Genomic DNA, 20,347 nt, shown 5'->3' on the forward strand with positions numbered 1-20,347 from the left:
ATGATGCCTTCTCCCTGTGTATCTCCATGGCTGTATAGATTTATTGATTTTACTTTGTGTCCTGAGTGAAATTGCAGAAGACTAATCTTACTTAGGGAGAACACAAGATACTGTCCTAGAGTCAGTCCTGATTCCTGCCCCATGGATGACACTGTTGGTTTTTCGGACACTCAGCAGCGCCTTGTACCAGCTCCTGCCCAGTGCGTGTATTTTGTTTGCTTATTCTCTGTACAGTCAGGGTTGGTCCGGATTCTCAAGTTTTCTAGCTCTTGTAACTTTGAGAAGATTTGTAAAAGATCTACCAAGTGGTCTTTCTTGGTGGGCGAGGGTTGTGATGGGTCATTTATTAACTTGAAATACCAACTTCAGTCCTAGGAGACTGCCTTATCCTTTCAGAGCTTGGAAGCCACCTCTCATCTCTTTGGGAAATGAACTACTGCAGTGTTGCTTTAAGGAACCCTTCTTTTCACACAAGCGGTCCCCCTGATAATTTCCTCTGTTCCATAATTCTTTCTGGAAGTGCTTATGGGCTATGGATTATATATTTGATTTGTTAACATTTATGCTGTGTTCCTTTTTTGCCTTCTTCCCCATTTTAGTAAGGTTTCTGAAAACCATTGCCCAGGCTTAAAATGTTTCTTGCTCTTTGTTTGATTTACATATATGAGTTATAGCATGGTTGCATTTTATTTGAGGAATATGTTCTTGAAGACCTCACATAATGAATTCTGTGGCAGTGGATCGGTGGTCTTTCTGTTTACCGGGTAAAGCCGTAGGTGACACGATGTGACAGTCGTATAAACATGGTTGACGGTCACTCTGTCAGCTCAGACATTAGCTACTTCTTTTTTCTTAACAATACTTTTTACGACATAATTTACGTATAGTAAAATGAACAGATTTTAAGTACAGAACTCAGACTGACAAAAGTATTTACACAGGGAGACCTAGATGGCTGTGAGTTGATGTCCAGCTCTTAGTTTCAGCCCATGTCATGCTCTCAGAGTTGAGGGATCAAGCCCTATGTCAGGCTCTGCACTCAGCAGGGAGTCCTCGCGCTTTCTGTCTGTCTCATTGTGGCAGTCAAGATTGAATGGGGGAGTACAGGCTAAAATGAGGGAAATTTCTGCAACTCAAGTAAACCTTGTCAACAATGAAGATCTGGTTTACTCTAAAGTGTCTAAAGTTGGAGTTTATGTAAAGTGTTGGAAAAGAAAAAAAAAAAAGATTCTCTCTCCTTCTTCCCCCACCACACTCTTTCTTAAATCTTAAAAGAAAAAAAAACCAAAACAGGCGCCTGGGTGGCTCAGTGGATTAAGAATCTGCCTTCAGCTCGGGTCATGATCTCAGGATCCTGGGATGAGACCCACATCGGGCTTTCTGCTCAGCGGGGAGCCTTCTTCCCGCCTCCCCCACCCCACCGCCTGCCTCTCTGCCTGTTTGTGATCTCTGTCAAATAAATAAATAAAATGTTTAAAACAAAACAAAACAAAAACAGTAGTAGGGGCACCTGGGTGGCTCAGTTGGTTTTCTTGATTTCAGTTCAGGTCATGATCTCAGGGTTGTTAGATTAAGCCCCACGTCAGGCTCTATGCTGGGTTTGGAGTCTACTTAAGCTCTTTCTCTCCCTTCCCCTCTGCCCGTCTCCCCACACACATGTGTGCTCACCTGAAAAAAAAAAAAAAAGGATAAATAAAACACATTGAAAATAAAAGATGTATTTATACAGCCATGTGATTATCACCCACGTCAAGATACAAAATACTTCTATCCCCTCAGAAAGTTCCCTCATGCCCTTTCCTGTCAGTACCACTCCCCACAGAGGTAACCACCTTTTGACTTCTTCGTGATTTGAGATTCATCTTGGTTTGTTTGCGATTCATCTGCATTTACCAGTGGTTTATTCTTTCTTGTTGCTGGGAGCGCTCTCTGACGTGAATATACTTCTTTATTTCATCCGTCCTCTTGTTGATGGATGTTGGAGTTATTTCCATGTTGAATATAGTTGGGAGTTAACATTCTTATATAAGTTTATGGACATATCATTCATTTCTTTTTTTTTTAAATATTTTATTTATTTGACAGAGAGAAATCACAACTAGGCAGAGAGGCAGGCAGAGAGGAGGAAGCAGGCTCCCTGCAGAGCAGAGAGCCCGATGTGGGGCTCGATTCCAGGATCCTGGGATCATGACCCGAGCCGAAGGCAGAGGCTTTAACCCACTGAGCCACCCAGGTGCCCCGTATCATTCATTTCTTAAGACCTACTACATCTTAAGGACCGGGGCCTGGCTGACTCAGTTGGTAGGGCATGCGACTCCTGATTTTGGGATTGTAAATTCGAGCCCCACATTGGGGTGTGGTGATTACTGGAAAATAATAATAATAATAATAATAATAATAATAATAACTCTTAAAAAAAAAAGAAGAAAAGGAATATTCTATATATGGTGAGTATCCCAGAGAGTTCTCTGTTCACTTAGTCCTGCTCTAAATAGAAAGATCTGATGGTAGATAGCGAAGTATTACAGAGGGTTGAGGAGGCAAGACTCTGTGTCCAGTAATTAAAGGTACTGCTCATAATGAGGGCGTCCCCACCTAAAGTGATGGGAGGAATGTGTTGGGAGAGGGAGGGAGGCTGGTGGGTAACACCATAAGGGCTTGGTTTTTGTGCTAGGCAGACACAGGTTTGCATCAGATCTGTTGCTTAGTAACTGGCGACCTTAAATGGGGTATTTAACATCTCATTTGCCTTAACTTTAGAGTAGAGATGGGAATACCTACCTTTTCCTAGCTTCTGTTCCAATTCTATCCCATACGGTGTTCAGCTGGAGAGAGGATATAGAATCTGATGAATTTGACACCTTTATATATATTGAAGTGCCAGCTATGGAGTGGGGAGTGGCCAGAAGTTACCCTCACGTTCCCAGAGCTTGAAAAGTGATTGCATTCATCTGTCTGTATTCATTTTCATGCCTTTATTTATTGTTTATAGCCAGTGCTGTCCTAGCTATAGCAGTACGGACGTGAGTATGATGCAGGGTCTGTTGGGGAAAAACAGACAATAAACCAGTCAGTCAGTACAAAGAGAATATAAAGCACTAAGAAGAGAATAACTGCTGGCTCCAGAGAGCAGACGGCGTGTTTAAAGGAAGTTATGAGGGTGCCTGTGTGGCTCAGTCACACACAAGTCCTAAAGAAGCCCGTGTCTGTGCATCTGACTCTTGATTTCAGCTCGGGTCATGATCTCAGGGTCGTGGGATTGAGCCCCGTGTCAGACTCCGTGCTCAGCATGGAATTCACTTGTACCTCTCCCTCTGCTCCTCCCCCTGCTCTCCTCTCTCTCTCTCTGTCTCTCAAATAAATAAATATCTTTAAAAAAAAAATAAGTTATAAACTATGTCAAGCCAGGACTTCTTTGTGGACGCATGGATTTTTAAAGGAAATCTAATTTATGAAGAGAGAAGTAGGACACTAATGAATTTGGGTTCTTTTCACAATTTGTTACAATTTATTTTTAAGGCCAGTTATGTGGTTTTATTAAGATGATTTGCTTTTGATTAAAATGACTGTGAAGTATTTTAAACATTTTTCTGTTTCCATAGAAGGAAGGCACTCAGAGGCCCAGATACCACTTCCAGGTGCTAATCTCTGTGAAGAAGGCATAGGATATTACTTTAGCTACTACTTTCTTTGTTTTATTAGCTCCTTCCTCATCCCTGGACCCGTTCCTGGTTAATCTTTGTTATGAGTTGGTGATCTCTCCTTGTCTCCTCTAGCCATTTGCAGTCCTGGAAACAACCTGGATCTGCGGTGGTCTCAGGAGGTGTGCATGAAAGCAGAGCCAGTGGGTTCCCCTAGGAAAGGAAGGAGTCCTTCCTGTTTATGTATAAAGTTCAGAACCTGGAATTTTTCCAGAATACATGCTTTTCTAAGGTGGGTACACTTTCTCTCCTGCTGGAGAGAAGAGTAGGAATATTTGCGTAGCACAAATCTGGGTAAACCTTGGTCTTCCAGGGGAGAGAATAAATAAGATTATTCTGTATTTCAGTTTGGCTCTTTCCCGCCTCACTAGGATTTTCCTGTTTTGATACCAGGCCAGAAACTTTATGACTAGCAACATTGTTTTTACTTCCAAACAGAGCTACTTCAAAGGGTACCCACTCTCCAACCCCCATTAGAACTGCAGTTAAGAAGTTAACAGATTAAGCAGACTGTGGCCCTCCTCTCTTCCAGGAGAAACTGAATCAAAAGACTGCTTGAAAGGGTAACAAGGAACTATTATTGGTTTCATGTTGTTAATTTTTAGCTGATAAGTGGTATCCTGTTCATCAAGCGCCCTTTCACGTGGGTTTATTTAGAAGGGAAAACAGTGCCAGTAGGAAATTTCTTTTTGTTAATGCCTGTGGCATATGCAGGCATACAGGATCTAAACATTTCTCATGCCCATTACAAAAGTTCCTCTTGTTTTGGATGTCCTGTAAGTGACTCAAGGAGTGATGTTTTTAAAAATGTGAGTATAATTATAATAATAAAATGTATGCCCTGAAACCCAAGATCCAGACAGGATTTGTCTACTATCAGTGAATTGTTTTGATATCAATCAGTACCTTTCTGGCTGTTTTGCAACTGAAGAATGAAATAGGAAAAGAAGGGGCGCCTGGGTGGTTCAGTGGGTTAAGCCTCTGCCTTTGGCTCAGGTCATGGTCTCAGGGCCCTGGGATTGAGCCCCACATTGGGCTTTCTGCTCAGCAGGGAGCCTGCTTCCCCCTCTCTATCCACCTGCTTCTCTGCCTACTTGTGATCTCTCTCTGTCAAATAAATAAATAAAATCTTAAAAAAAAAAATAGGAAAAGAAAAAAAATGGTGTAAGTGTAAGGGAGACACCCCAAAAAGTGGCCTCATCCCTGCTGAGTGACTAGCTGGAGCCTCCAGGGTAGGTTGTGATTCACTGGAGCCACTTCTCATCCCAGCGCAGGAAGGATCTTTAACCGTTTGGTTTCTGTGGATGCATTTGGTTCGGCATTTTCCTAAGAAATAGTTCTTGCCCTTTAGGATAGTAAAATCTTATCGGGATACTCTAAATGGATAACTTCAACACAGTGTGCTAAGTTCTGGGGCTGAAGTAGATACAGGATGTCCCTTCCCTGTGTACCGCTCCCCTTCCAGGAGGCTCTTTAACCCGGCATGGGAGGGGTGTGCTGGCAGAGGTCCCAAAGAAGGCCATGCCAGTACAGAAGAATTTAGTGTTCTGTATCCAGTACCATGTTCTTTGTAACTTAAATCTCTATTTTAGGCTGAGGTTAAACAGCATACTCGACCAGAACAAAATTCTAGAAAGTGGTTTAGGGGTTCTGTAGTGACTTTTCTAAAGAGTCGCTTCCTGTTTGCTTCCTACTCTGTTTCTGTAAAATAAGCACTATATTTTTGTATCTTCTGAGCATATCTCCATAAATGCAAAGACTTATTGTAATTATTATTGGCCGCATTGATGGTAAATTGGACATATTTTCACTATCAGGAGAGAGACTGTTATCTGTTCCAGACAGAACCCCTGTGGACCTTCTGTGTACTTTGGAGACCATTCTGAGTAGTTATTTGTCTTCTAGGTGTTTAGAGCCCAAGACAGACTTTATACTCAGGAATTGTAAAGTGTTCTCAATTTTTCTTTTGTTTCTCTGTTCCTCAAATGATAAAACTGAAACATGCTTTCCTTGTTTCTGTGACAAAGTATTACCTATAAAATCAACAGTTTAGAGATAGAAGCAGTTAAATTATAACTCCAGCAGTTTTTCTTTGAGGGATTTCTTCCCTGCTAAGTTATTAAGTGCTAGCCTGTCCTCTCGTGCCCTCTAGGTTTTGTGATTCAGATGCTAATGTGGTGTTCTGGGAAATGCCTTTCCAAATTATTCTTTTCCTGACCTCTGAACTCTTGCTATCAAGGTCAGTCACTTCACACACTACCAAAAAGACAGCTCTATCAAGCCAAAGGCTTGGTCAGCTTCCCAAGACCCAACTTGGATTCTCTCAGCAAAATTAATCTCTCCTAACCCTTGTGCACACACCAGCTCAAGGCTCCTGACTACCACAGAGAAGTAGTACCCAAACAAAAGAAGCTGTTTGGTAGGATTGTAGGTCAGTCTGGTCTATCAGGTCTTACTTCGCCCTAGAGGCTGGTCCTATGTGGGAAGGACTTGGGGTGCTGCCTGTGGAGCTGCAAGGGAGTGCCTTTCTTTGGACCTACCCTGTGAAAGTGAGTGCACGTGAAGAGTTGCTTCCACGAAGTGAGGACTGTGACCTACGACTTCAGCAGTTACTCATGCTGTTATGTTCCCGTCAGCAGCATTACTATAAAATATTTGAAAGCATCCAGAGGAAAACTTTTCGATTGCCAGTTAAGAACCTGTTTAGACCAAGACCCCTTGAAAAAGCAAATCACATAGCAGAACATACTGGAATTCCTTGAGCAAAGTAAAAGATTTTGTCCAGTACTTTTCTTCTGGATTTATTAGTATGCTTGTGAGTCCCATGGTTACATTTTTCATGCTTATAGTCGTTTTTAAAACTTTACCTCCTGTAAGTCCCTAATTCCTAGTCTCCAATCTATTTTCAGAGTCCTAGAGAACTATTAGCAGGTAACCTGTGTTGCTATAAATAAGTCTTAAAGTGATTTGCCTGAAAGCCAGTAGGTAGAACTTTTTTTTTTCCTTTTATTTATTTTGCAAAGTATAAGTTCAGTGACCTGTAGATGAGGCGAAATGTTTATATACTGAAAATGTGCGTGTTCTTTTCAGCACCCCCATGAGCAAAAGCATTTGTTGAGAAAAGCCCACTTTGGACCCTTGTTCTTATTCTGTTAACCAAAATGAAGGGTCCCATATAGTCCTAAATTGAGTATGCATAGAAGAAACTCCGTATGGGGCATCTGGGTGGTTGAGGGTCCTCCTCTTGGTTTAGGCTCAGGTTGTGATCTTATGGATGGTGGGATCAAGCCCACCTCTGCACTCAGCAGGGAGTCTACTTGAGATTCTGTGTTTTCCTTGTACCACCCCCCCCCCCCCCCCCCCCCGTTTGCAGACACATGTACTCACTCCCTCTCTCTCTCTCTCTCAAATAAGTAAATGGGAGGAAGGAGAAAAGCAGGCTGTATCTATTCCATGTTCATGTCCTTTTGGAGAATTTTCTAACAGACGCACTCAAGGATGGTTTAACTCTACAACATGGTTCTCAAAGTCTAGTCCCCAAACATGAACATCACCTGGAAGTCTACTAGGTATGGAACTTCTGCGTCCCCACCCCGTGCCTATTTAAATAGGAAAGGCAGAAGTGAGGCCCAGTGATCTGCATTGTAACAACTCCTCCAGCTGCTTTTAACATAAGCTGGAGTTTGAGAACTAACACTCCAGGGGGACGGTGGCCATTGTTTATAAAACCTTAATAATAAAAATCAATAATATTAATAAAGACCAGTCATGGAATAGAGATATAGAAATAATGTTTTAGGCATCCCTGATTGGAACCAGTACTTGTTTTATCTTGTATCAAACATTCGAACTGCTCTCCTAGTTCTTGGTTCTGTGTGAATAGAAACTACAGTGGGAATTGGAAATTGCTTCACTATTTTACCATCTTCTTTGCAAAAGTAAACAAGAATGCCACTTAATTCTGCCACTATCTTTCACATGTGAAATTCCCCGATTTCATAGGAACCTTGGGAAGCATCTGAACTAATTAGCAATTTTAGGGAATGTTAGTTCTGTGTAGAGTCTGCTTGTCTCATTATCCAGTTTCCCACAGCTGCCTTTTGGCTTGTGCCTTGTTTAGAGATTCACTCCATTGATCATACCTGCTGTGTGATTATGTTTGGGGAATGAACCCTGTGAGGCTAACCATTGGCTCTAGGGGAACAGGCCTGAGTAACATGGTTTAATATGGGCACATTCGGTCCTGTGTCACCCTGTCTTTTTCTCCTTCTGTGATATGATGATGTTTAGACTCTGCCTCGAGGCTCAGTAGCCACATTATTTTGAAGGTATGCCAAGAGATGTCCTAATGAGTATAAATCCTTCAAATATAAATTTTCTGGAGGGAAGGGGATTTATTCAGTATATGTCACCAAGATGATGATGATGGGCCTCTTAACTGTGGAGGGTTCTGCTGTTGTCAGAGTACTTTATAATGTACCCCAGATTTCCAGTGAATCAGTCTCTAGTGTGGTAGGCAGGTGTGTGTTAATAAAAATTTATTAAATATGATATTCTAGCCACTGTATGGGATGAATGCATGCATGGTTGTAAAATTCTTCAAAGTTTCTGACTTCACATTTTGTCTAGGACTAGTTCATATAAAAGTTATTTCCTCGGGCTCAGTGGGTTAAGCTGCTGCCTTCGGCTCAGGTCATGATCTCAGGGTCCTGGGATCAAGTCCCACATCGGGCTCTCTGCTCAGCAGGGAGCCTGCTTCCCTCTCTCTCTCTCTCTCTCTCTGCCTGCCTCTCCATCGACTTGTGATCTCTCTCTGTCAAATAAATAAATAAAATCTTTGAGAGAAAAAAAAAAGTTATTTCCTGATCTAACAGTGTGGTCATGTTTTGGAGGTTGTTTTTTTGTTTGTTTTTGTTTTTTTTAGAAAGTTTTAAGTACTCTTAAAATAGCTTTTCTTGGAACCTTAAAACAATAGATAAAGGTATGTAATTTGAGTATAACTTTTCTTATTTTTTCAAAATCCTAGTATAGACTTACTGTTTGCTTTCCAGAGCTCCACTTGGCTTAAAAGACCATTTATTCTTCAAGTTAGAGAAATTGCCAAAGTTCACTGACCCCTGCAGTCTCTGACCTCACGATAAATTTAATTCATTTGATTTGTGAACCTTGAATTAGGATCATTGGGAGAGGAGTCAAAAGACCCTCTACTTTAAACAAATTCAAAATCTGAGGGTACCTGGGTGGCTCAGTCCATGAAACGTCTGCCTTCTGATCGGTCATGATCTCAGGGTCCTTGGATGGAGCCCCTTGGTTGGTGGGCTCCGTGCTCAGTGGGGCATCTGTTTCTACTACTCCTTCTCCCCTACCCTTCCTGCTCTTGCTTTCTCAAATAAAAAAATTTTTTTAAATGAAATACAGGGACACCTGTATTGCTCAGTTGTTAAGTGTCTGCCTTCGGCTCAGGTCACGATCCCAGGGTCCTGGAATAGAGCCCGGGCATCAGGCTCCTTGCTTGGTGGGAAGCCTGCTTCTCCCTCTCCCACTCCTCCTGCTTCTGTTCCCTCTCTCGTTGTGTCTCTGTCAAATAAATACATAAAATCTTTTTTAAAACCCATTTTAAAAAAATGAAATACATAGATTCTTAGAAATGATCAAATTAGGGACTTTTTACAGGGGCTTCACTATTGATTCTTAAAGTAACAAGAATTTAAAAGTATCCAGTTTGTAACAAATACAAACATTATATGTGTAATTGGGTCATAGAAAATAAGATACATAAGTATCGGATCGCCTGGGTGTCTCAGTCATTAAGCATCTGCCTTGAGCTTGGGTCAGGATCCCAGGGTCCTTGGGATGGAGCCCTGCATCAGGCTCCCTGCTGTGCGGGAAGCGTTCTTCTCCCTCTCCTGCTCCCCTTGCTTGTGTTACCTCACTCGCTCTGTCTCCCTCTGTCAAATAAATAAATAAAATCTTTTTTTTTTTTTAAGATTTTATTTATTTATTTGACAGACAGAGATCACAAGCAGGCAGAGAGGCAGGCAGAGAGAGAGGAAGGGAAGCAGGCTCCCTGCCGAGCAGAGAGCCGGATGCGGGGCTCGATCCCAGGACCCTGGGACCATGACCTGAGCTGAAGGCAGAGGCTTTAACCCACTGAGCCACCCAGGCGCCCCTAAATAAATAAAATCTTAAAAAAAAAAAAAAAGATATATTAGTATCTTTGACCTGAACTAACTGTATAGGGGTTGTACGTTGAATTCTGTGTCCTCCTCCCACCCACCCTGCCCCTTCATTTGTTCTTGTATGGTAATTTTTCCCCACTTTGTTTACAAACTTAGGTGGAGGAACACAGTTAATTTTAAGTATGACCGTACTTAGTTGTCATAATATTTAAATGATGAAATTAAAATGTATATTTGTGACATGAAATAGGCCTTGGGAATGCTGGATGAGGGAATTCTCCCACTCCTTGGGATAGGAAGTAGAGGGAAGGATTTTGGCCTTCTTAAAGGTCAAGATATTTGAGAAGTCACTTTTTTTTTTTTTAAAAGATCTTATTTATTAGAGAGAGAGCGTGAGAGGGGGTCAGAGGATCAGAGGGAGAAGCAGACTCTCCACTGAGTGGGGAGCCTGATGCGGGGCTCCGTCCCCCAGACTGTACTTAGATGGTGCCTTAGATGGTATGATAAATACCAGTATTAGTCATTATCACTCATAGTAGCAGTAGTTAATAGTAGTCATTGCAATTTCTCTTAAGAATCAAGTCACCCAGAGCACCTCGGTGGATCATTTGAGCATCCGACTCTTGTTTTCAGCTGAGGTCGTGATCTCAGGGTCATGAGATGGAGCCAGGCTCTGTCCTCAGTATGAAGTCTGCTGGAGATTCTTTCCTCCTCCCTCGCCCTCCAGTCTGCTTCTTATCTCCACCTCATCACCCGCCCCGCCCACCCCACCACCACCCGGCGCTGGTGCATGTCTCACATGCTCTCTCTCATGCTTTTGCTCTCTCTCTGAAATAAGTAAGTAGGTAAGGAAGTAAATAAATAAATAAAATCTTTATGGAAAAAAAAATCAAGTCACCCAACCTTTCCTGTCACCTTCCCCATAACCTCAAAACACAGGCACATGGTCAGTTTCTGCTTTCAGCTTTCACCTAATAAAGCCTGGACGTTGATTGTTCTAAGACAGAGAGCCACATAAGTTTTAATTGCCACATAGTATTTTTGGTATGAGTATTCCTCTGTCTACTTTAACACTTCAGATGAGCATCCTTGTATTTCTTTTTTTGTTTTGTCCAGCTATCATTAGATTATCCTTAGAAATGGAATTACTGATTGAAAACATATGCACTTAAAATTTATTTTAGAGATTGATTTATTTGAGAGAGAGTTGGGGGGGGAGGGCAGAGGGAGAGGGAGGGAGAGAATCTTAAGCAGACTCCACACTTAACGCAGAGCCAGACATGGGGCTGAACTCACCACCCTGAGATCATGACCTGAGCCGAAACTAAGAGCTGGACACTGAACCAGCTGAACCACCCAGGCACCCTGCACTTTAAAAATTTTTGATATAAATTTGATACAAATGGCCATTTAGAAATTCTGTTTGATCGTTTCCATGATTTTTTAAAAATCTAATTAGTTTATTTTTTAAAATAAGTGCTGGACCTGACATGGGCTTGAACTCAACAACCCCAAGGTCAGGAGTCGCATGCTCCTTCAACTGAGCCAGCGATGATTGAACGTGATCCCATGTTGTGCTCTTTTGGGGACCTTTGGTCTGCTGTTTCATCTGTTTCATTTTTCTTTTTTAGGTTTTTATTTAAATTCTAGTTACTTGGGGGATGCCTGGGTGGCACAGTCAGTTAGAAGTCTGCCCTCGGCTAGGGTTGTGATCCCAGGGTCCTGGGATGGAGCCCCGTGGCAGACTCCTTGCTTAGCTGGAAGCCTGCTTCTCCTTCTGTCTGTCGCTCCCTCTGCCTCCCCCTGCTTGTGCACGTGTGCACTCTCTCTCTCTGTGACAAGTAAATAAATAAAGTCTTAAAAAAAAAACTGCACTTAGTTAACATACAGTGTAATATTATTTCAGGTGTACAATATAGTGATTCAGCGCTTCTGTACACAAGCGCCCTCCTTCATCCCCATCTCCTAGTTCACCCATCCCCCCCCACCTCCCCTTGGTGACCACGAGTTTGTTCTCAATAAAGAGTCTGTTTCTTGGTTTATCTTTCTTTCCCCCCCTTTGCTAATTTGTTTTGTTTCTTAAATTCCACATATGACTAAAATATGGCATTTGTCTTTCTCTGACTTATTTTGCTCAGCAGAATATACTCTAGCTCCATCCACATCATTGCAAATGGTGCTGCTTCATTTTATACCCATGGTTTTAAAACCCAGGATTTCTAGTATTTCAAATCCAAATTCAAATTTTAGTCTGTAAGGTTAGTAACTACTCTGCTGAATCTGTTACATGTTTTATTTGCTTTTTCCAACTTTTTTCATCGTATTTGTGCGTTCCAAAGTAAGATCAAGAACTTGAAGCATTGTTTGGTATTTCATAAATCAAATCATTTTGGGGTAATATTAGCGTTTTAAGTAGACCATTATGTCAGTTAAATTTTCTGGTTGATCTAGGAGGCTTCCTCCTGGGAAGGCAAAAATTTTTTCTGTTTGTTTGTTTAAATTTTATTTATTTGTCAGAGAAAGAGAGAGCACAAGCAGGGGGACAGGCAGGCAGAGGGAGAAGCAGGCTCCCCGCCAAGCCGGGAGCCCCATGTAGGGCTCGATCCCAGGACCCTGGAATTGTGACCTGATTCAAAGGCAGATGTTTAACTGACTGAGTCACCCAGGCGTCCTATGGGGAGGCAGAAGTTTTAAGTAGAACTTTAGCTCCCTTAGCCATGATTCCAGTAGGGTATGAGGGTAGCGGGAGCAAGCTCATGGAGTACTCAGCCAACATTCCCTCAGTCAGTGCTGCTAACTGACAGGAGAATCATTCCTAGAGAAGCCTCATTTCTGTGGTCAGATCCTATTTGGATTGATGTCTGTTACGTTAGGAAAGTGTTCAGAGTAGCTGATGCCACATAGTACTCTTAGATACTCACTCCATTTTCTGAAGATTGCTACCTTCTCCATAGATCACGGTACGTTACTCTTAAGTTGGAGCCCAAGGAAGACAGCCACTTGCTCCCTTTTTTAGCCTTGAGACTTTGTCATCAACACCATTAAAGTGCATTCCCAAAATCCCTTGCTGAAGGGGAAGGCTCAGATTTCTACCTGAATGGGAGCACCTCAGCTGCTATTAGCTTAATATAGTGTTGGGATTCTTTCTGCTTAAGATTTTTTTTTTTTTTTTGGGGTGCCTAGGTGACTCAGCTAAGCATCTGCCTTCAGCTCAGGTCATGATCCCAGGACCCTGGGATGGAGTCCCACCTTGGGCTCCCTGCTCTGCAGGGACTCTGATTCTCCCTCTGCCCCTCCTCCCACTCGTTCTCTCAATCTCTCTCTCTCTCAAATAAATAAATTAAATCTTAAAAAAAAAAAGATTTTTAAAAATGAATCCTGCAGCGTTAACAATTTTTTTCTTAAATATTACAGTATTTATTTATTGACACCTGGACATTGAGACAAATTTCTTTGATCTTTGGTAAACTAAAGGTGGCTGGGAGAAATAGCAATTGTTGTTTAAAAGACAGAATAGGCTCTGAGAAACCCTGCTTCTAAGTGACATTTATTATCCCTCAGGTTCTCTAGCATAAGCCAAATTTCTGTTGTTTCAAGATTTGGTCAACACAGCTCAGAAGTCTAGCCTGGAGGGCCTTAGTAGCCACTGCTGGTATCAGGCCTGCAGCTCCGCTGGAATACCTTCATGCTGAGCCTGAAATTCCGCCCCCATTTGTGTTGGTGAGGCCCACAGCTAGAGGCCTAGAGGTCACCGTGCTAACATGTGGCTCAGCACAAAGGAGAACTCCAGGGTGCCTCCTGTTTTACCCAGGTTCTCAGACAGCAGCTGTTTTTACGTACTAGCCTGTATGCATACTCCCTAGATTCCTTACGTTGTTTGCTGTGTAGGGTCTACTAAGCTGATTAAAAGGACGGGCGAGAGAGTCAACATTTATTGAGCACCCGCTGTCTGCCAAGCAGTGTGTATGTGTTTTTGGGTATATTTTTTATTTTTTATTTTATTTTTTTAAAGATTATTTATTTATTTATTTGAGAGAGAAAGAGTGAGAGCACATGCAGGAGGGAAGAGGGTGAAGCAGGCTCCCTGCTGAGTAGGGAGCCCCATGTGGGGCTCAACACCCAGGACCCTGCCACAGGCAGGTGATTGATTGACTGAGCCACCCAGGTGCCTCTCAAATGAATTATTTAATACTCAAAACAGTCTTATAGGTATTCTTCATCCCTAATTTCAGAAAAGCAAAATAAGTAACTTTCCTCTAACTCAGGTTTCCCTGTTTTAATCACAAACAATGTGTAAATTGGGAGTCAGCGGTATTGTAACAGTGATGTTGCAACAGACGGTAGCGACTCTTGTGGCGGACTTAGCATGATGGATAGACTTGTGGCGCCACTATGCTGTACGGCCGAAACTAATAGAACATTGTGTGTCAGCTATACTAAGAAAAAAGAAAAGGTGTATAAATTGGTGATGGTTTTCTGTCAGATCTGCAAACCAGTTTTGTTCTCTCCCTTCCCTTATGTTTTATAGTTATTGGTTCCACTTTTGTGATTCTTTCAGGGAAAGGTGACCTATAGACAACCTGCCTGTGACTTGTGAGACCCTGAATCCTAACCACCATGTTATTGACCTTTCCTAGGATCCTATCCTTCCCCTAAAGCTGGAGCAACTCTGGTTGTGTACAAGGACCTGCTGGTACTATTTGGTGGCTGGACGCGGCCAAGCCCATATCCCCTGCACCAACCAGAGAGGTTCTTTGATGAAATACACACGTACTCACCCTCTAAAAACTGGTAAGCCATAAAGATAAGATCCTTTCAGTCTGGAATAAAAGATTTCAAATGAATGGACAACTTCCATGTTTTGTGTCCAGGAATCTCTTTTGAGAATTTGGTAAAAGCTCTGGACTCTGTTCCAGGAAGTAAATTCACATGTGCACAGATGTGCTGACAGTTACGGAGCGTTTACAGGCCCCCTAAGACCTAAAGCTAGGGGTGCCTGGCTGGTCCAGTCGGTGGGGCGTGCGACTCTTGATCAGGTTTGAGTCAAGTCGTATGTTGGGTGTAGGGCTTACATTAAAAGCGGTTTTTTTAAAAAGGTGAAAAAGAAGAAAAAGAATTTAAAAAACTAAACTAAAGCTAAGATCCTCTCTTCCAAAGAGAAAAAGTAGAAGAGGTTTATTCCTCTTCCTAGAAAAATAAATGTGCCATTTGGAGAATGGGGGCGAGGGGTGTCTTCAGTTTTGGCGGCTTATTTCTCAGGTGTGCTGTGGATCCAGATGATTCTTTGTTCCCTGCTGTGTCTCCAACTGATTCCTGACTTTTTTTCCTATTTCCTTGTAATGGACTACTTAGTACGGGGCTCTTGGCAGCTGCAGCTGATCAGGACTGTAGAAAGAAGTGGAAGGTGGTGCTCCGTTAAACGTTAGGCTAAAACAGCCAGGGAGCCATGATGGCGTCTCTGGTCATCTGTCCACTCCACCTCTAAGCCATACACACTGAGAACTTAAAAGTGAGCATAGCTTTAGCAGGTTTGTAGGAAGGGCATAATACCTTCTGCCACCTTCCACTTACGATCCTAACAGTATCTCTACTGAAGGGGATAGGATTGTCATTTTAAGTGGATACCTACTTACTGTTTCCACCTTAAATACGTAAGACCAGATGCAGGTGGTGCTTACTTCTTGGCTTCCTCCTCTCTTTTTATATTAGGTGGAACTGCATTGTGACAACCCATGGGCCACCTCCCATGGCTGGCCATTCCTCCTGTGTGATAGATGATAAAATGATTGTCTTTGGTGGCTCCTTAGGATCCCGGCAAATGTAAGTATATTTGGCTTGCTGCCTGTCAGCCTGAAGGTAAATACTCCTGGGAGTAACAGGTCAGAAGAGTGAACTAGTCAGGTCAGTATTCTCAGCATGGTTCTGATCCAGCCAGTTGTTGCTTCCTAGCATTCTCGTTTTTGATCCCTGAATCACAGAGCAGTAGGTTGAAAAACTTCCTCCATAAAATCAGAGCCGGGTAGAATCTTTTTATTTGGTATGTGGTTCATCGAGTGGGATCAAATTCTGATGTAGCCTCCACCTTGTCTGTTTCTCCCCCTGCCTACAGAAGGCTACTGTCTAAGAAGCAAAAAGTCCTTTTACTTTCTCTCCTTTATTACCTAGCCTGTGCCCTTTGGGGCTTTAGAGAAGAGAGGTAGATTGACAGGACAAGTCGAAAATGGTTCCTTTTCCAAATGAGATGGGTTGATAGAGTGGGTAGGAGCAAGAATACTCTCAGGTCCAGTGCACTTCTGTGAGGCTGTGCTCCCTACCTTCTGTCCTTACCACCTCTGGCCACAGCTGGCCAGCTCAGGCCAGAGTCAAGAACCAGATCTTCCATCTGAATCACTCTTTATCTGAGTTGGTGGTAGCTGTGTTAATGGTCAGGAGAGGGAAGTCGATGAGCTGTCAGAAGTAAAAACATTCCAGGTCCAATTCTCTTCTCTGTTAGACAAGGTATTCCCCATCTTCCTGTTCCAAAACATTTGTGGAGAGACTGTGAGCTGCCCGCCAGATGAGAAGGTTTAGGGCTTAGAGTTCTTACTCCTGTTTTCCTCTTTATGAGTCAATGACCTTAGTGAGGTGACAGTAAAACAGAGATTGCCTTCCAGTAGTCTCTCCTGGCCATACCGGCCCTGGGGGGGGTTGGAGATGCCAATCGTTCTTGATAAAACTGCAGATCTCATGAGCCATGGTGAAATTACTTTTGTAGCCAGCATCAATAAATCTTTATCTCCTGGATAATGATAGAGTTACCTTTTGCATCAGTTTTCTTTCTTGTGGTTTTGCTTTTGAATGGCTATATCCTGGTCAGTAGCTATTTCCTGCTATCACTGGTTCACTCTTACTTCAGGTACTAGTATGTGACTCAGAGGCCTTATGGGTCCGTGGGAAGAGCAAAGGTTTGAAGGTCTTGAGATGGATTCCAGGGAAAGAAGGGGAAGAAAACTATAGTTTAAAATGCTATGGCCGGGGCGCCTGGGTGGCTCAGTGGGTTAAAGCCTCTGCCTTCGGCTCAGGTTATGATCTCAGGGTCCTGGGATCGAGCCCTGCATCGGGCTCTCTGCTCAGCAGGAGCCTGCTTCCCTTTCTCTCTCAGAGATCTCTCTGAGATCTTGTGATCTCTCTCTCTGTCAAATAAATAAATCTTTTTTTTTTTTAAGGTTTTATTTATTTATTTATTTGACAGACAGAGATCACAGGTAGGCAGAGAGGCAGCCAGAGAGAGAGGAAGGGAAGCAGGCTCCCCGCTGAGCAGAGAGCCAGATGCAGGGCTCTATCCCAGGACTCTGAGATCATGACCCAAGCTGAAAGCAGAGGCTTTCACCCACTGAGTCACCCAGGTGCCCCAATAAATAAAATCTCTTAAAAAACTAAATAAAATACGGGGCGCCTGGGTGGCTCAGTGGATTAAGCCGCTGCCTTCGGCTCAGGTCATGATCTCAGGGTCTTGGGATCGAGCCCCGCATCGGGTTCTCTGCTCCGCAGCGAGCCTGCTTCCTCCTCTCTCTCTGTCTGCCTCTCTACCTACTTGTGATCTCTCTCTCTGTCAAATAAATAAATAAAATCTTTAAAAAAAAAAAAAAAACTAAATAAAATGTTATGGCCATGGCATTTTGCTGGGCATCTTTATAAATGTAACTTCCAGGAACACCTGGCTGGCGTAGTTGGTAGAGCATACAACTCTTGATCTCAGGGTCATGAGTTCAATCCCCATGTCCAGCAGAGAGCTTACTTAAAAATAATAATTAAAAAAATAAACAAAATCGGGGCGCCTGGGTGGCTCAGCGGGTTAAAGCCTCTGCCTTCAGCTCGGGTCATGATCCCGGGGTGCTGGGATCGAGCCCCGCATCGGGCTCTCTGCTCCACAGGGAGCCTGCTTCCTCCTCTCTCTCTGCCTGCCTCTCTGCCTACTTGTGATCTCTCTGCCTACTTGTGATCTCTCTCTGTCAAATAAATAAGTAAAATCTTTAAAAAAAAAAAAAAAATATAAATGTAACTTCATTTATATCAGCTCTGTGGTCCCTGGGAGCTCCCAACTCTTTCAACCTTATGTCCTTATCTTATAGGAGCAACGATGTCTGGGTCCTTGACCTTGAGCAGTGGGCGTGGTCCAAGCCGAACATCTCCGGCCCCAGTCCTCATCCTCGAGGTGGCCAATCTCAGGTGCTCAGGAATTAAAATAACTATTCAGCAAACACTGTAGCATCTTCCAGTTAGGATGGGAAAGGGAGGAGGGAGTCAGGTAAGCTGCCAACATGCATAAGCCAAAGAGATTTTGTCGTTCTTTTTTTGCTGGTATTTATTTTTCAACTTCTAATGGGTTGTATTTATTTTTAGTGGCTTTATATTATCCTCTCCCTAAAGCATTTACTTTGCTGTTTCATTTCTCAAGAGAACCCTGCATTTTATGTATGCTCACATTAATGTTTAATCAACAAGGAATATATCCATTCAGGTGAATCATCAGTAATTTGTTCACAAGGATCAGAAATGACATGGTTTGGGGAGAATGGAGATCTTAATGGTGACTGGAACACTCTGATTTGGGTTCTGGGTAGGCTGTTTTCATATACCACCAACGCATAGGAGGTCAGATACCTGTGTCTTTGTTGGCTTATTTTAAATGTCTTCCTCTCCCCAGATTGTCATAGATGATGCAACTATCTTAATCCTTGGAGGGTGTGGTGGTCCCAATGCTGTGAGTATTGCTGGTGTGGCTTTCCAAGGCACGTGCTGTAAGGGTTCAGTACTTGCTTCCCTGTCTCACCTTGTGAGCATGGTGTCCTTTTTATTGAAGGAATACCTTTTTCACTTTGGGTATATAACCGTGTTATTTTCTGGCCAAACTCTGCTTTCTTTTTCCTTTCCTTTCCTTTCCTTTCCTTTCCTTTCCTTTCCTTTCCTTTCCTTTCCTTTCCTTTCCTTTCCTTCTCTTCTCTTCTCTTCTCTTCTCTTCTCTTCTCTTCTCTTCTCTTCTCTTCTCTTCTCTTCTCTTTTTCCTTTCCTCTTTCTTTCTTTGTTGGGGTGAGAGCTGCTTTAATCAAAGACATTCGTCTCTTAAATATTCATACCTCTATCTATATTCTTCCTACTCCCACTTCCCTTTAGGCTGTATGGTTTGCTGCTATCATTTTTTCAAGGAGGGGTGGGACAGAACAATAGTCTGATAACTGCCAGAATTTACATGGAATTTATTGAAGAATGCAGATTGAGAAAGTTGTGAATATGTATTATCTACCCTCTCCCCCACCAACATACACACACACAGGCAAAATTGAGAGCCATTTAAAATTGATTCATGGGTTATAAGTACAATTCCATGTTCTGGGCCAGCCATAGTTTGTCAATAAAGGAGAGCAAAAGGAGGGCATGATGAGGGCATGGTGAATGAGTGGCCACAAATGTGGCTGTATTCTTTTTTTTTTTAATTATTTGTTTGTTTTTCAGAGATTTTATTTATTTATTTGACAGAGACACAGTGAGAGAAGGAACACAAGCAGGGGGAGTGGGAGAGGGAGAAGCAGACTTCCTGCTGAGCAGGGAGCCCCATGTGGAGCTCAATCCCAGGACCCCAGGATCATAACCAACTGAGCCACCCAAGTGCCCCACAAATGTTGCTATTCTTCTGAAGAACCCACACACCCTATAGACCAGACGGCCCAGCTTTGAGATTCCTGTGATGTGTATGTGTTGTGTAGCATACCTCACCTGAGTCCTCTTGTTGGTCCTTCTCTTCTAGCTCTTCAAGGATGCTTGGTTATTGCACATGCACTCGGGCCCCTGGGCCTGGCAGCCACTCAAGGTGGAAAATGAAGACCATGGGGCCCCAGAGCTGTGGTGCCACCCAGCTTGTCGGGTAAGCAGGGCACTGATGGGCCAGTGAAAGAAGGTCCTAATTATAAAGCCTAACTGGCTTGTCAGATTTCCAAGCAAATTTGTATGGAAATAAAAAACACCTTGATGTCATAAAAGAAGTGGACGTTAACCATTGTTCTTTGGGCATTGCTCATATGTGAACTTCTAGATGGGAAACCTGTGTGGGCCCCGCTGATCCTTTTTTTCCTTTTTCTAAGTATATTTATTTGAGAGAGCATGCGCGAGCATGAGCTGGGTGTTGGGGGTCGGGGTAGGGAGGGCAGAGGGAGAGGGAGAAGCAGGCTTCCCACTGAGTAGAGAGCCTGCTTCAGGGCACAGCTCTAGGACCATGGGATCATGACCTGAGCCAAAGGCAGATGCTTAACTGACTTAGCCACCTGGGTGCCCCAAGTTTATTTATTTATTTATGTACTCTACACTGAATGTGGGACTCGAACTCCTGACACCAAGATCAAGAGTTGAACACTCCACTGACGAGTCAGCAAGGTGCCCCCACCACTGATCCTTTCAGTGCCAGCTTTAAGCATCTCTTTGTCTGTGAACCTT

The 20,347-nt window shown here is 43.0% G+C and overlaps 1 protein-coding gene across 1 annotated transcript in view; it reads left to right on the plus strand.

Moving 5' to 3' along the window:
- The window catches only part of FBXO42 (F-box protein 42), a 108,203-nt gene that overhangs the window by 82,606 nt on the left and 5,250 nt on the right, over nucleotides 1-20,347 (plus strand). The window contains exons 5-9 of the mRNA XM_046019468.1: nucleotides 14,518-14,671; nucleotides 15,590-15,700; nucleotides 17,992-18,088; nucleotides 18,567-18,623; nucleotides 19,665-19,781. Coding sequence (XP_045875424.1) covers nucleotides 14,518-14,671; nucleotides 15,590-15,700; nucleotides 17,992-18,088; nucleotides 18,567-18,623; nucleotides 19,665-19,781 — 536 coding nt within the window. The remainder of the gene's footprint in view (nucleotides 1-14,517; nucleotides 14,672-15,589; nucleotides 15,701-17,991; nucleotides 18,089-18,566; nucleotides 18,624-19,664; nucleotides 19,782-20,347) is intronic.

This window comes from Meles meles, chromosome 1 (assembly GCF_922984935.1).
Source record: "Meles meles chromosome 1, mMelMel3.1 paternal haplotype, whole genome shotgun sequence".
Taxonomy (NCBI): Eukaryota; Metazoa; Chordata; class Mammalia; order Carnivora; family Mustelidae; genus Meles; species Meles meles.